The sequence below is a fragment of the Thermobia domestica genome, chromosome 9, assembly GCF_964235325.1.
Source record: "Thermobia domestica chromosome 9, izTheDome1.hap1.1, whole genome shotgun sequence".
Lineage (NCBI taxonomy): Eukaryota > Metazoa > Arthropoda > Insecta > Zygentoma > Lepismatidae > Thermobia > Thermobia domestica.
Window position 1 is genome coordinate 116,494,070 of NC_137462.1, and position 15,576 is coordinate 116,509,645.

At 38.2% G+C, this 15,576-nt stretch overlaps 1 protein-coding gene across 2 annotated transcripts in view; it reads left to right on the forward strand.

Annotated features, from left to right (window-relative positions):
* LOC145694957 (uncharacterized) overlaps positions 1–15,576 on the forward strand; it is a 70,207-nt gene that overhangs the window by 35,054 nt on the left and 19,577 nt on the right. For both annotated transcript variants that reach the window (XM_081771767.1, XM_081771768.1), the window contains exons 8-9: positions 1,152–1,261; positions 9,800–9,836. In XM_081771767.1, coding sequence (XP_081627893.1) covers positions 1,152–1,261; positions 9,800–9,836 — 147 coding nt within the window. The remainder of the gene's footprint in view (positions 1–1,151; positions 1,262–9,799; positions 9,837–15,576) is intronic.

Genomic DNA, 15,576 nt, shown 5'->3' on the forward strand with positions numbered 1-15,576 from the left:
GTTTTATTCAGATCTTTCTATTATTTTGATGACCATTTGTTCATGTAATAGCAATGTTTCAAATATATCAGGATTAATCAGATGTCTGATTTAGAAAATTAGTTCTTGCAAGAACCTTAACATGTCTAAAATCAGATCACGAGCACGATTAGGGAAAAGATTGTTGCATTGATATAATGCTCGATATTTTTGTTCATCCTCTCTCCGGTCTTGGCTTTTTGTATTTTTAAGTATCATTTATTTGTAATGACCTTCGATCTAGTGTCACATTTGATTTAAGAAAAAAAAAGAACATCCTTTTTGTTGGTGCACGTAATAATAATATGATGAGAATGAAACTATGTTGGACGAATCTATATCAGAACTTTGTCCGTTTTTCTTTTGTTTTGTTAAAAATATAATGTATAAATTCAACGATATAATGTATAATTTAAGACTTTAAAACTTTCTGTTTTGGATATTATGGTCACGATGACTCAGTGGCAGCTCATTCATCTCTAGAATGCAAATTTTGTACGGAAGTAATGCAGGTTGTTTTTCACTATACTGTTCTTTTGTCTCATTTTGTCGTTTCACTGCTTTTTCCCAATCATCTACACTTAACGTCTGTCTTAATATAAAAAGTACAACTATGTTAAATTTAGGATTTCGTTTTATCCCCTTATTTAATCTGGTTCTAATTACCGTAAAAGGATTTTCTGTAGAGTGTCTAAGCATCATTCAAAATTAATATTGAAATTTCGTTCAACAATTTGCCGTATATTTCTAATCGAACTGTAAATATAGCATTGAAAGAGAGAACATATTAAATACTTCTCCTATTAATAAACGACGAACGTCTCAGTGCGTTACACTAATTCCTAATGATAAACAATCAGGCTGTAGACATTGCTACCTGCGCTATCGCTCACCTGCGTGACGTTAATAGGTGTCACTAGCGTGCATGCAATTTGCCGATTTATAACTATTGTGACGATTTAATTACATTGTTTCAATTTAATTATTTCAAAATAGATGATACTAAGCATTAACGTCATTTGATGTTTATTATTAAATCAAGAGTCGCAATCGTTACAGAGATTCGTTAATAGTGGTTTCTTTAGTGTAGTAGTCAGGTTTGCATAAATTGTATCTATTTTATGCTTTTTCAGATTCAAAACATTCGTCATCTAAAATATCTAGAAAAGTACAACTTGGAAGAAATCGTTCTAAGAGGAAATGAATTTTGTTCCGGCTATCCCAACAAAACATTATATCATAGGTAACATTCTTGTTTTAAATATTTGTACTTTTGTTTTAAAATATTTACAATTAGTTTTGACTTTACTCAAATTATTTAACTTTTGCCGATTAATTACATCGATATTTACTTGGTATCTACTGGATCGGAGAGTTACTCAAAACAGAATAAGCGATAAATGCACTACTACTCTCATACTTTCAGGAATGATACTTATTTTATTTTTCCTAGGAAAGACTACCGCATAGAATTGGTAAAAATGTAAATCAGTTCGCGCACATTGAATTGTTTGATTTTTTAATCTGTCATGCATAACCAGCTCAGAAAATTGACGCATATACTTGAAAATCCAGTCGATCGATACATGTTGACGAAAATGCATGATCTCCGTCAATGAAGAATCCATATGTAGAACCAGTGTAAGATCGATCTCTTCACTAAACAGTTACCTGTAACTGTTAGTTATTAGTCCCATTTTACATTTGTATACATCGCGACAAAACATAACCAATTTTTTCCTCGAAGGTCAAGATCTAAGGGTTTACTTGTCCCTACCATAAATCCTTCATTGTAACTAGATATCGGCGTTGCCGCACCAACTCAGGTAGAACTGTATAAAGCTCTCAGTATGGCTAACCCCATTACGGTTATCATAGTAGCCCGAGTCCGTGCAGGCATCTAAACACATTACCCCACAGAAATGAGTGCCATAAGTCCAGGCCTTCTAAAGGCTGTTGCGCCAGGAATTTAGTTATCATTATTATTATTGCTAATAACAATATGTAATATTAGTAATAGGCTTAATAAAGATTCTGTCTGTTTATCTGCTCTGCTTGTAAGTATATTATTTCTAACTTTAAGATATTGCTATACAGGTCAATATATAATTGATCAGTTTCTTTCTAATGTGATTCTTCACGTGTATAAAAACTGGACAAACTATAAATTAGGATACTATACACAGGAAATTAATAATGATAGCTTTATTACTCAGTTATTAACCTGCATACATTAATACATATGAGGATTTAGGTACTTAATAGAATGCTTTTTAATCATTCCTTTTTTTAAGAAAAAAAAGTTTTAAATTCTCATTATAGACAGATGGCCTGTCTAGTAATAATAATAATAATAATAATAATAATAATAATAATAATAATGTTTTCCCAGGACATTGAACAAAGTTATCGTGTCTTGCAAAATATTTTTGATGGAGACAAAGATCATGTTGTCATCGAGATAGATCAATCGTCCTCAGAAACTGAGGAAACCGAAAACGAGGACATATTTTGAACTCTTGAAGTGTTAAGTTACAATTGTTTATTTTATCTATTTATGTGAGAATTTTCAAAATAATGTTCAATCAGGTCTGATGTAGTGCTTTATGTGAGATTGATTCTAAGTTGCATGAAGGGCATAAACAAATAATAATAATAATAATATTTATAAAAGACTAACATTAGTGCATCACGCTAACTCCTAATAGTAAATCACGTTGATGCTCATTGCAATAATATAATGCAATAATTTAGATTTGAGCATTTATATTTATGTATCCGCAAGTTCGTAGAGCTCTTAAGTATTGACTTTAACCTATAGTTAGTGCTTGAACTTTTCGGGTAAACTGTAGCCGCCCAATACCCATTGTGTTTGGTTTACTCGATCCTTAGACCTGATAAACTCGTTTGACCCGTGTTTGGCCTGTTTGGACCGTTTGACCCGATAGACTCATTATGAGTTCGTACATGATAATTAGAACAATTTGTGTTATGATAATAAAGTTAAACAACACATAATTTACAATAATGACACATGGGATTATCAGGTCATCCCTATTCATACGGTTCAATCGGGCAAACCCGATTCATACGGGTAAAAATACAATATCGGTCCAACGTGCGGTCTACGATCTATTCTGTTTTCCGAGCATTACCGAAAATGCACAGTAGCCCGAAACGGCTCGGACGTAAAAACTATCATTTTATTATTATTATTATTATTATTATTATTATTATTATTATATTAATAGGAGAGAAAATTACTTGTTGAATGACGTGTACGTATTTTATCCCTATTTTAAATGGTTATTCTGGTTTTATATATATGTTTATTGGTTTGCAACACTCAGAAAGAATAGTACGAGACTTCATTGTTTACCCTGGCGACAGGGAGAGCGGCTAAGCTTTTGTAATACCGGCAACATCCAACTGGTTGACAAACCGCACGTGGCCGCTAACAACCATATAACAGTTTTACTGCTGATAAGAAAACTTGGTTTAGCTTTGAAAACTACTATATCAGTATTATTGGTAGTGGTTCTTATTTCTGTATGTACCGAAAGGTAATATATTATTATTATTATTATTATTATTATTATTATTATTATTATTATTATTATTATTATTATTATTATTATTATTATTATTATAACAATAATAGTGAAATCTGTCTGGTCACCATTCATTTCAGTAAAAAAAAATGCCTTACTCGCTGCTTTAGTAGTTACAATTAATCACATAGTCTCGAATTGGATTCGGATTGTATGTGATGAGTCCTCATCCATATGCACACGGACTTGATTTATTGCATTTCCATACAAACGGGGCAGATTTTCTGTATAAATTGGTCTGAAAATGTGTTGCTGATAAAATGTAGAGTAGATTTTGAAGTTTTTAGGCACCTTCCGAATCGTTAACATGCTTTCATAGCAGTATCACGCGACAACTAGAAACCCTTTCGAGATATACTTGCTTTGCACTGACAGATGCTATGACGGGTTTTTGCGTCTCGTGGGATGCACGTTACGGCTCTATTTTTGCCACAATCTAATAGATAAATCTGTGCTTCAGCGACTGTGGTAGCAAACTTCTACTTTTTCCTGGATATATGGAGTTCGTAGAGGCGCCTGCAGTTGGTCTTTCTCTCCCTCCGATGGGCCGCAATAAGGATATGTCCATGAATTTTTAAACACCATCCGAAGCTTTAATTTGTCACGTAGATTGCAGTTCATAGTTGAATGCCACATGCAATCCTTTTGCCATGTCGGAGGATTTTCTTGCAGGGCCGTTCGGCGCAACTTTCGTGCTACAGGTCATCGCAGAATACGGTCGCTTTCTACTCGCCTTACTGGATGAACTAAGTGCTGAAACGTCGTGGTGTTTACATCGATTAATTATGTTCTTGATGGTCGTTGACGTAATGGATCCCAGCTCCCAGCTCTGTTTTTGAATCTGTGTCACGGAAAATTTGACGTAGAAAGTGCTACAACGTAGCCTTCCCATAACCGATTCACCTTGGAAGCCATGATGCACACACACACGCGAACTAGGCGATACTAGTATAGGCCTTTGGTCTTCTCCTGTTACTTGAATCATTCGGATCCGTGGATTTAAAATTGGACACTCACAAAAGGATCAGCCTTCTGTATACTAGCTGAAATGCCCATTTGTGGAAAAGATTTGAATTTTATTTTCCTCCCTTAGGATACCCATCTCTATGAAAGTATAATGAATAATATTGTAAGGATCCCCACATCACGGCAAAAGCACGTCAACACAACACGTGCTATTGATTGTAAACACAGGGTGTCTATCGGTCACGAATGTCACGAAAAAGTCACGAAATTTAGCTTTTGAGTCGGTTTTTTTATTTTTTTATTTATTTATTTTTTATTTTTTTTTATTTTATTTTTTTTTTTTTTATTTTTTTTTTTTTTTTTACTGTTCAAATGTAAGTACAGGTTGGAAAATTTTGTTCTATAAAACGTCAAAGTTTACCACCAAAAATGTCTATGGTCGGCTTTAGACGCTACCAAATCGCAAGCAAAGTTTGTGTCTATCGCATGGATGAAAATTCGGCCTAATTCGCACACGAATTCGCTCTTAAAAATATTAGAAAATTTTATGATTTGGTAAAGAAAAGGTCACGAGAAAGTCACGAAATTTCATTTCGGAATTTTAGTAGACACCCTGAAACAGCCTAGTAGACAAGAAGCCGACACGAAAGACACCGAGGAACGCCGAAAGAAGACGGACCTCACGGAAGGACCCGAAGAGGACAGATAAAAGCCCGACCACCGAGGGATCTAGCATCCCTCGGTGGTCGGGCTTTTATCTGTCCTCTTTGGATTCTTCCGTGAGGCTTCTTGTCTGCTAGGCTGTTTACAATCAATAGCACGTGTTGTGTTGAAATGTGCTTTTGTCGTGATGTGGGGATCCTCACACTCCCCACACTGCAAAATAATAATAATAATAATCTGGAAGATTATTTTGAGAAAAAAATACACAATTGTGATTAGAGATATTTGTAGGCACTACAACACTGACACATGTGGAGACACTGTATAGACACTAGAAAACACTATAAACACTATGATACACTGAAAAATCACTATGAGAAAACTTGTTGCGATATATAGATGAAATGGTAACAACACTGTAGTTCCGTCCCAGCTAAGCAGGATCAGTCTATCATTTCCCTCAAAGTGGGCAGAAGTGTCATCACTGTGATTAATAAATATATACAAGTTCACTGATTGTAGGTATCGGTAGAACATGTCGGTCATTAAAATCGGTGTTGATATTGACGTCGCACTCTGTATGTGTAGTTTGTATTGGCTGAGTTTCGATCTGAATACTAGGAGCAGGTGAATTGAGTCTTCCTAATGGTGAAGAGATGTGGAGTCGATTAGCTAAGTTTTGTTTTGTAACGTGGCTTATGAAAGGTGAGGCACATATTAATTATTATTAGAACGAATGAAAGGAGAAGAATCGGTTTTGGAATCTGTAAACTTTTCTTTCAAAAAAAGAAAAAATAGAGAATGTGAATTTTTGGTCACTCTGTATACTGTTGTCAAGAGCCTGATTTTATGAACATCCTGTATAAGGAGAAAAACTGACGTAAGAAGCATTCATGTACTTCGTATTGAAGAAGCGATGTTGGAAACAAGAAAGCATTGTATTTCGACCTTGTAAGGATTAATGACTTTTGAGACTAAAAACGAGAAAAAAATGTTGATCTTGCGTTTTGCGAGAAGAACGAAAATACTAATGCAGCGAAGTTAAATAACAGAATGAGATACAATTTATAGTTGAAATAAAGAAGTGGAATTTTATGTCAGTGCATCTTTTTTTTTTCTGTTTCTTCTGTTGTTGGTCTACGATATCTTAAGAACATAAAAGAACGAAAATGGGAAAAATTAATATCAAATTTTGTGAGGGAGTATAAGCGAGCCACACGTGGTAAAAGGAGTCACATCACGGTGTGGCTCAATAAGAAATTCTTAAACGGGAAGAGAGTGATCCATTTTAGCATTTATTAGGTAAATTCTCAGAAGTTTGTTATGGTGCTATTTTTGCATTTATGTTCTTGTCTTCTTAATTTTGTACTCCCTCAGTTTGGTCCCCTTAGAATGGATTCAAACGGTCCACCGCAAATTCTTGAATTCTGTGCTTGAATTTAGATGGTAATTCGACTCGATATAAATTTGAATTAAGCTTCTCCAAGATTCGTGCCGTGCCTTCGTAGTGAACGGTAAAATGTTCGGGTAAACCAATCTTTCTTGTAGGGTAATAAACTAAAACAATGTCCTCTGGATTATACGATGTCTGTCTATGGCATTTGTCATAGAATTTCTTTTGTCTAAGATATTCTTGTTCTAGGTTATTTTATTCTTTCTTCCTGATGATTTCTAATTTATCCCTGTCAACTTGTATATGTTGTTTTGATTCAAGCGCACATTCTGTCGGGATTCTAAGTTCGTAACCAAATAATAAGAATCTTACTGAGTATTTGGCCCCTTCTTGTACGTAAGTATTGATACCAAAAATAACGTGCGGTAACCATCTTTCCCAATCCGTATGGTGTTTTTGTACGAAAAATTTGAGACAATTCTGTATAATTTTGTTGGTTTGTTCTATCAATCCTATGAAAGCATGATTATATGCTGGTGAGTACTTATAGGTGAAATCGTACTTCTGGGCTAAATGTTGTAAACGAGTCGCTCCATGTACCGGGTGTTGGTCCCAATACAACGTGGTGAATGCTCCGAATTTGAGAATGATATCATATTCCAAGAATTTCTCTATATTTTCCGCGTGTATGGCGTCTACTGTTTTTGCGATCACGTAACGTGTAGCTAATTTTGTGGCTACTAGTATGCATTTATTTCTTCCTTCTTTACTTGGGAAAGGCCCGAGTTCGTCATAGACCCATGTTGTTGCTATCTCTCCTACTGGGTGATGTAGTAGTTCGGCCTTCATCTTTTGTGGTAGTTTCTTTAAACGCTGGCAATCCTGGCACGTACGTATTTTGTGAGCGACATAGTTTTTGAGGTACGGCATATAAAATTTCTTTATGGCGGTTTTATACGATTTTGAGAACCAAAATGCGGATTGGTCGCCTGGCGGTGGAAGGTTGTGAACTACAAATTGGCTAGCGACTTCGGTATACATAGAAGATATAGTAAGTCATAATCAGGGTGGTTTTGTTTCCTATATAGGATGCCGTTTTTGAGACAAAAAAATCTTGCTGATCTGACCGTGGAGATCTTGTCCGGTTCCTTTCCTTCTACAACAGAAATGATGTCTTTGTAATTGTCGTCTTTACGCTGTTCTCTTGCGATGTTTGGTAAAAGGATGTCATTTCCTGCTTCTATGATATTAACTTGAAGACTATGATTTAAAAGTATGGTAGTCTTCACCCTTTTCTCCGTTCTCCCCTCCTTTTTTCTTCTTTCCTAATATCTTGGGTTTGTTCGAGCCTACTGATTATATCTGCTGGAAGTTTGGACCCAGGTAAATACTGTATATTAAAATCATAATCAGCTTAATGAAAATGTAATGAAAGTGTAATAAAAAAAACAGTAATAATTTCTATTTTTGATGTAAATTTTGAACCCCTATCACCGTTAGAATACTTCCTTTAATCAAAATGACTTAATAAAAGCCCACCTTGAGCTAGATACTATGCGCAAAATTCATTTCAGACGGTTAAGCCGTTTTTTAGTGAGCGATCACAAACAACAGACAACATCATTTTTAATGTGGCGGCCCGTTAAAACCGGAAATTAGGAAACGCTGGGAGACGTGTGGGAAATTGACAACCTCATCGGCATTTCTCCCCTCGTCCCATGCCGACAGGGATTGAATTTGGTCTTAAACGGCATCGTGAGTCACTATTCATCTCAGCAACCCCGAAAACTGAATCGACACTAATTAGCCCTATTTGTCATTTCCGATTATTTTCACATGCGACCTCTTCTCACACTGTCATTTATTCTACACATCGAGCACGCCGCGTTGTTCCTATCAGGAAATCAAGAGCTCATTAGAATAAATAACGAGGAGCAGCGTCTTTGACTTTATCGTTGTCAGTTCCCAGGCTAGCTGACATTCCATTTTTGAATAAACTTGGGTTTAAATATCATTGGAACTGTCACCAATTAAATTATTGGCCCCGAAAACTGTAGGTTCAACGCGAACATCGGTCGTTTTCGATTATTTTACGTCATTCCCAGGTTTGTTAATGGTATCTGAACTCGGACTGATACAGCGTTAGGAGTGTAACTATTGATCTCAGCGACTCCAAAACTATGGATTCGACACTAATATCGGTCGTTTTAGGTCATTTTTGCATTTATGCCCTCCGTCAACGTCTAGTGTCACCTACAGGTGACACTACTTTAAGGCGTCTTCTTGTTCACCAATCGTCCACCAGAGGGTCCTAGTGAACCACAGTAGCACCAGCTACTTACCTATGTATGTTGCATCACTACACAACAAAGTTTCAAAGTCGACGTATTGTACAAGAAGACGCCTTTAAAATAGTGTTACCTGTAGGTGATACTGGGCATTGACGGGTTAACATTCCCCATAGGGATGGTTGAAGGATTTACTCCCACAGTTCTTTTCCAGACTGAGGCCGCGATAGTTCAGTGGTAGAACGCTCACCTCTGGTGCATGTGGTCTTTGGTTCGATTCCAGCTCGCGCCAAGTGAGCTTTGTCATGGGTGAACACCGTGTGCATTGGTTTTCTCGGGGTTATCCCGTCTCCTCCCTTTCTTCATTTCACCATTTCCTTCATTTCTCATCATCACCGTCTCCTTTAGTCCAGCCGGTATAACCGTGGACGTAAAACTTAAAAATTTCATTTTCTTTTCCAAATTATAATGTATGTACGAAGTTCGCTTGAAATTGCTCCATTCGTTCCAGAGTAGTGCTCTGGAACATACATACACATAAGGTATCCCAAGTGACATGTTATACAGTTTGTGGGTAGATTCGTTGGGCTAAACTAACTAAGTTTTCTCAATACCATTTGCGCGAATGCGGCGTCGTTTTAGAGATATAAAGTCAGTTCCAATCTTACCAATATACGTAGAACAAACAAAATACTTATTAAATTTGCTGTTATATACCTGACTATAATCTGCTATATATACTAGATTGTTTCTGGAAATTCCCCGGACTTTCTTTTATTTATTTCATTGTTTTATTTAACTAGTTTCCCGTTTACCATTCCAATTTCTATTTTTAACTGTCCACGTTTTTTCTTTTGTAGCGCTGTGGGGAAATTACTACCAAAGCTGAAGAAAGTGGTAAGTATATCTCTTGCATTGAAGAATTCATAATTTGGTTTCATTGTTTCATCGTTTGTGCATATATGTTATGACGGACAAATGTGCACCTGGTCAAAGTCTGAATAGATAAATTGGAGCGAGGAAATCATAGGTCATAGAGAATAACCGTGAAGAAATTTGAAGATATAATAGTTGTAATGTAAAATAAGTGGATATTTCGGAAGTAATAAGTATAAAAATAAATAAATAAAAAGTAAAATGAGTCAAGTAGAGATAATATGAGTCAAGCTTGTTGCGGAAAATAATAGAAACAAAATAATAATTGGAAGCATTGTAGAAGCTAACGAGATTATTTTTCTTTCTTTCAATGATTGGAGACTGTTAATCGTCGTACCCTTTCCCAATTTTAATCTCAACCAACAGAAGTAAAGTACGGTAACAAAAAAAAAGTTACTCTACAACATAATCTTAAATTTGGAATTAAATTTTTCCCTTCCATTGGGGAATGTCAGCTAATAGTAATAGGCCCCCATTGGGAAACCTGAAAGGAAATATAAGCAATATTAGTGGAAAATCTGCTAATTTGTAGTAAAATTACGTTTAATATGCTTTTATAAGTTGGGTTGAATTGTCTTCTTCCTTCTGGTTAATTCCAGTCCCAAACAGAAGGAGAATGACTAACTAGATTGAAGAAGTTGAGTCATACCGAAATTGGTAATGACTAAATTTAAAAAGAGGGGTGAGGGGAAAAGAATGCATCGTCCCTTTAATTGTATTCAATCAATAGTCATAAAAGAGAGTAGAAAGAAGATTATTATTATTATTATTATTATTATTATTATTATTATTATTATTATTATTATTATTAACATTTTTGAGAAAACATGCAATGTTTTGTACATGGAACTGCCTGTGAAAGTTTGTCAGATTTTGACAGGCATTATACAGGCGCTTGTAGGCACATTGTCTTTAGGTGATATGCATGTCGAAAAAGTATTAAACATCTGTTGGAATTTTTGCGCGGAAACACACGTTATACAGAGCCTATACATTAAAATGAGAACATTCAATGTACACGTAGTCACTAACAAGCAAGTAAATGAAAGGAATATGTGCATGTAAAGTACCTTGAATGGATTGTTGATAACATTCGCAGTACAGTAAGAATGAAAAGTACAAGGAAGGTGCCTGTTTATCAATATGTAATATACATGTGTGACATTCGCATTACATGTAAATACCATGTATTAGCATATAGCATGGAAAACACATGATGTAGAATATGTTATTTTACATTTATCATTTTCATGCACATGCGAAGTACCTCCCCTACGTGCGGCGTACAGGCAATGTACAGATGAACGGGAACATGCAATGATCATGATTGCCAATAAATGGATTAAACAGATACGTGTGGTGAACAAGGTGGATTGGTGCTAAACATTCATGTTATACGCATAGGAGACATGCAATATTTAAGCACTAGTCTCCAATTCGACATTCGCTATGCAAGGTCCTGACACGTATAATACATGGAATTATAACTGAATACATTGCCTGTATTATCTCCGTGTACATGCGAAGTGTGAACCCACCTAGATGCAATGCACAGGCAATGTGCAGGTAAATGGAAAATGCAATGATCATGATTGCCAGTAAATGGGTTAAACAGGTGCATGCAATAAACAACGTTGATTGGAGTAAATCAATAATGTTACAGGTGTAGGAAACATGTAATATTCAGGCACCAAGTCTCCAGTTTGTGATGCACATATGCAAGGTCCTGACATATGTATAGTATTGGAATAGAATTGGACACATTGCCTGTTTAATGCAAAGTGTGAACTCACCTACATGCAGTATACATATCTTATGCGTGTCCAACACCTGTGACACGCAAATTTTATGTACACTTAATACGATGTACTTTACATGTATATTCTAACACGTCCACTAATTCGCTAACAGCTGTATTTCACATGAATTTAACATGTCAATTACATTTTTATCAAATGAAAAGCAGCTGTTGTCAGATCCTCATGAGGTAACGTTTATGTACAGGCCCCTTATTAAACGGAAATATTTCACGATCCCATTAATTTAAAGGTAAGAAAAAAGTGTTAAATTCTCTTGATTAGGTAGAACCTGTGTTGCGAACAACGGATGTTAAAATATACTTTTTAAAAGAAATTTTGAAGTTCCTGGATGCAGCGTTTAGAAAAATGTTAAAGACATTCTGTGAGAAGTTAGGTATATGAACTGTGTTGTCTGTAAAGGTCTTCATAAATTTCTGTAAAGGTTAAATGTATTACTCTGCACATTTAACCTTTAGTCCACCGCCATATAAGGTCCTAGACACCGGAGTTTTTGAAGGAAGTGCATAGTTATTCCGAAATACCAATAACTCGTTCATTAGCTCGTCTAGAGACATGGAACAAGGAGCATAATATACACAACAGATCAAAAGGAAGCCAAAAGTAGAGAAAGGAGCGTTAAAAAGGGCATAACATCTATTTTTTGTATTCGCCTTGGAAACCGTATGTAGGTTTTGTTTTGTTCCCTGTAAGTTTTATTTGCATTAATTCGTAGCATAAATAAATACTGTAATTGAATACGGTAGACCTATATACAACATTTTATCTCACTATGTCCATTATTCTGTATTAAGGTATCATCATTAATAAAGAATGGAGAAAGAAATATTATTGATAAATACAGAAAAATGTATATGAATTAATGTATTCAATGATTGTTTGCTCGTTGTTGTTTCTTTCTGGTAGAATGTTATGTTGTCCCATTGGTCAGTTCAGATAGATTTCCACACTTCTGATTGGCTGTTTGAACGGGCCAATGAGAGAGCAGATAGGGAGATGAATTGTGTGTATATATACTTGAGTAGTTTTTTGTATCACTCATTCCCCCACTCTTCATATACATGTAGAAAAAACACACACTTTCATCAAAACGCTAACTACAAACTGCAAGGATCCCTTCAAAATATTTCAACCAAGTGCATACATAAAAATCCATTGTACCACCTGGCGAGACTTTGAAATGATGGAAGCGTTCTGCATCCAGACAGGACAGTCATTCGCCACGGAACTCCCAAAACAAACGCGACCAATCAAAGTAGTCATCCGAAAGATGCCACTTGACACTCCAACAGCCGACATACTGCAAGACCTGAAGGACCAAGGGTTCACACCAACCAATGTTGTCCAGATGAAGGGACGCAGTGACCCCTCCGGTAACAGACCCCTCTTCCTACTATTCCTTGTGACCCTACCCAAGGAGCCATCAAACAACAGGATATACGATCTAAAGTATCTCCTGAGCTACAGAGTGGCGGTGGAACCATACAGAGGACAGTCAATTTTACAATGCTACCGATGCCAACGAGTAGGGCACACCACCCAAACGTGCAGGGCGACTCCTCGCTGCATCAAGTGCGAAGACTCCCATCTCTCCACGGAATGTCCGAAGAAAACGAGGGACACTCCGGCCAAATGCTGCAACTGCGGAGGCGAACATCCTGCCAACTACATGGGCTGTCCCACGCTCAAGGCCGCTAAAGCCAAAAGGAAGCAGCCAAGCCGGACCCTCCCTCAAAACCTGAACCCAGTCGCGGAAAAAAAACAACACGACATCTTACGCTGGAGCAGTAACACCTGAAGACAAGAACACCAACCAGAAAAACAAGAGACCTTCTAACTAAAAAAGCAAGCAAAACGAAGAAACCAAGAAGGACAACTCCCAACCCAGAGAAGAAGACACCGAGAAAAAAGCACAGAACCATCGCTGGCAGACACATTCAAAGAGGTCCGAGAGCTCTTCTCGGGCCTTAATCTCCGTTCGATGCTAGAAAAGCTGCGAACAGGACTCCGAAAGGTGAAAAACACATCAGACCCACTGAGCAAAATCACCGTCATGTTCGAGGTCGTAGTGTCCATCCTTGACGATGGCACCGACTAAAAGAAGAAGCAACAGACAAGTCAAAGTGCTGCACTGGAACGCTGAAGGTATGCAAAAAAAGAAAATCAACCTGGAGGACTTTCTCCGCAGAGAAGAAGTGGACATAGCCCTATTGTCAGAAACCCATCTCAAACCACACCTTACCCTAAATATCCGCAACTACTCCACCATCCGTCCCGACCGATCCCTTGGAGGAACAGCAATTCTAATCAAAGACAGTATCCCGTATGACCCTCTCCCACCTCTACAATCCCTGGAAGCTACAGGGATCACCCTCCACTCAGCTAACGGACCGATAATAATAATAATAGCAGCCTACAAGCCTCACAACAACAACCTCAACGCAATAGATCTGCAAGCCCTGCGACAGCTAGGACACCGGATTCTATTAGGGGGAGACCTCAACAGCAAGCATCCGGCGTGGAACTCCAATGTATCAAACGCAAATGGAAGGATCCTTCACCACGCTCTCACCACCATAGACTTCACTCCCACGGAACCCATCCACTATCCGCGGAACGGAGGGATGCCCGATGTATTGGATATGTTACTGACGGCGAACCTGGCAATTCTAGATGAACCTCAGGTAATCCAGGGGCTCAACTCGGACCATCTCCCAGTACTACAAACGATAGCGGTAAGCTATCACTTCACAGCTGGAACTCTTCCTACCCTGCGCTCCACAGACTGGGACCGCTACAGATGTTTGCTCAGCGACATGATAGATCCACGCCGGACAATAGAAACAACTGAAGACATAGAGGCCACCACTGCGTCCCTCACCGCAGCCATCAACTCAGCCTTCGCCATAGCATCTACCACTTCAACAACGACTAATCCAGCACACCAGACCACTCCGGAAGAACGACGCACCACAGCCTTGATCCACCTGAAACGTTGGGCCCGGAAGCAGTGGCAACACACCAGAATTCCTCAGGACTCTGGAACCATCTAGTTTCCAGGGTCAGGAAAAGGCTTCTTCGAATAAAAATCAGAAACTGGAATCTTCACCTCCAGGAGCTAGAGGCACCCAGCAGGCAATTCTGGAAGTTAGTGAAGAACATCACTAGACCAGCAGCTAACTCCAGAATACCCACACTTCAAACTCCACAAGGAGCAATACATGAACCGGAAGAGCAGGCAGAACTCTTCGCCCAGACCCTGGAAACCACCTTCCAAATCAACACTACCAACACCTCAGCAGCCACTTCTGCAGCAGTATCCAGATCTTACCACCACACCCGAACATAAGACCCACTTCCTCCAGAAGCCCTCACGACACCGCGGGAAATACAAGCAATCATCAAAAGGATCAATGCACACCGGGCTCCAGGCCTAGACCGAGTGACGCCGCAGGCATTGAAGCACCTCCCGAGTAAACCCTAACGCCAGAATGAGAACCGGACACTACCCAGAACCCTGGAAAGAGGCAAAAGTCATCATGCTGGCAAAACCAGGAAAGACAAGAACAAACCCGGCCCACTACCGCCCTATCAGCCTGCTCTCACATACCAGCAAAGTGTTTGAAAGAGTACTGCAGAGACGACTACAGCAATTCAACGAGGAGCGCGACGTCATCCCGGACCACCAGTTCGGATTCCGGAAGGGGCACAGCGCGGAACAGCAGCTGGTACGGGTGGTAGAGAAGATATGTGACAGATTCAACGAGGGAGGCCACACCTTGGGGCTTTTTCTCGACATAGAAAAAGCATTCGACAAGATGTGGCACGAAGGCCTCATTCACAAGATGTTGCTCCAGGGAACTCCCCACTACCTTCTGAGGATC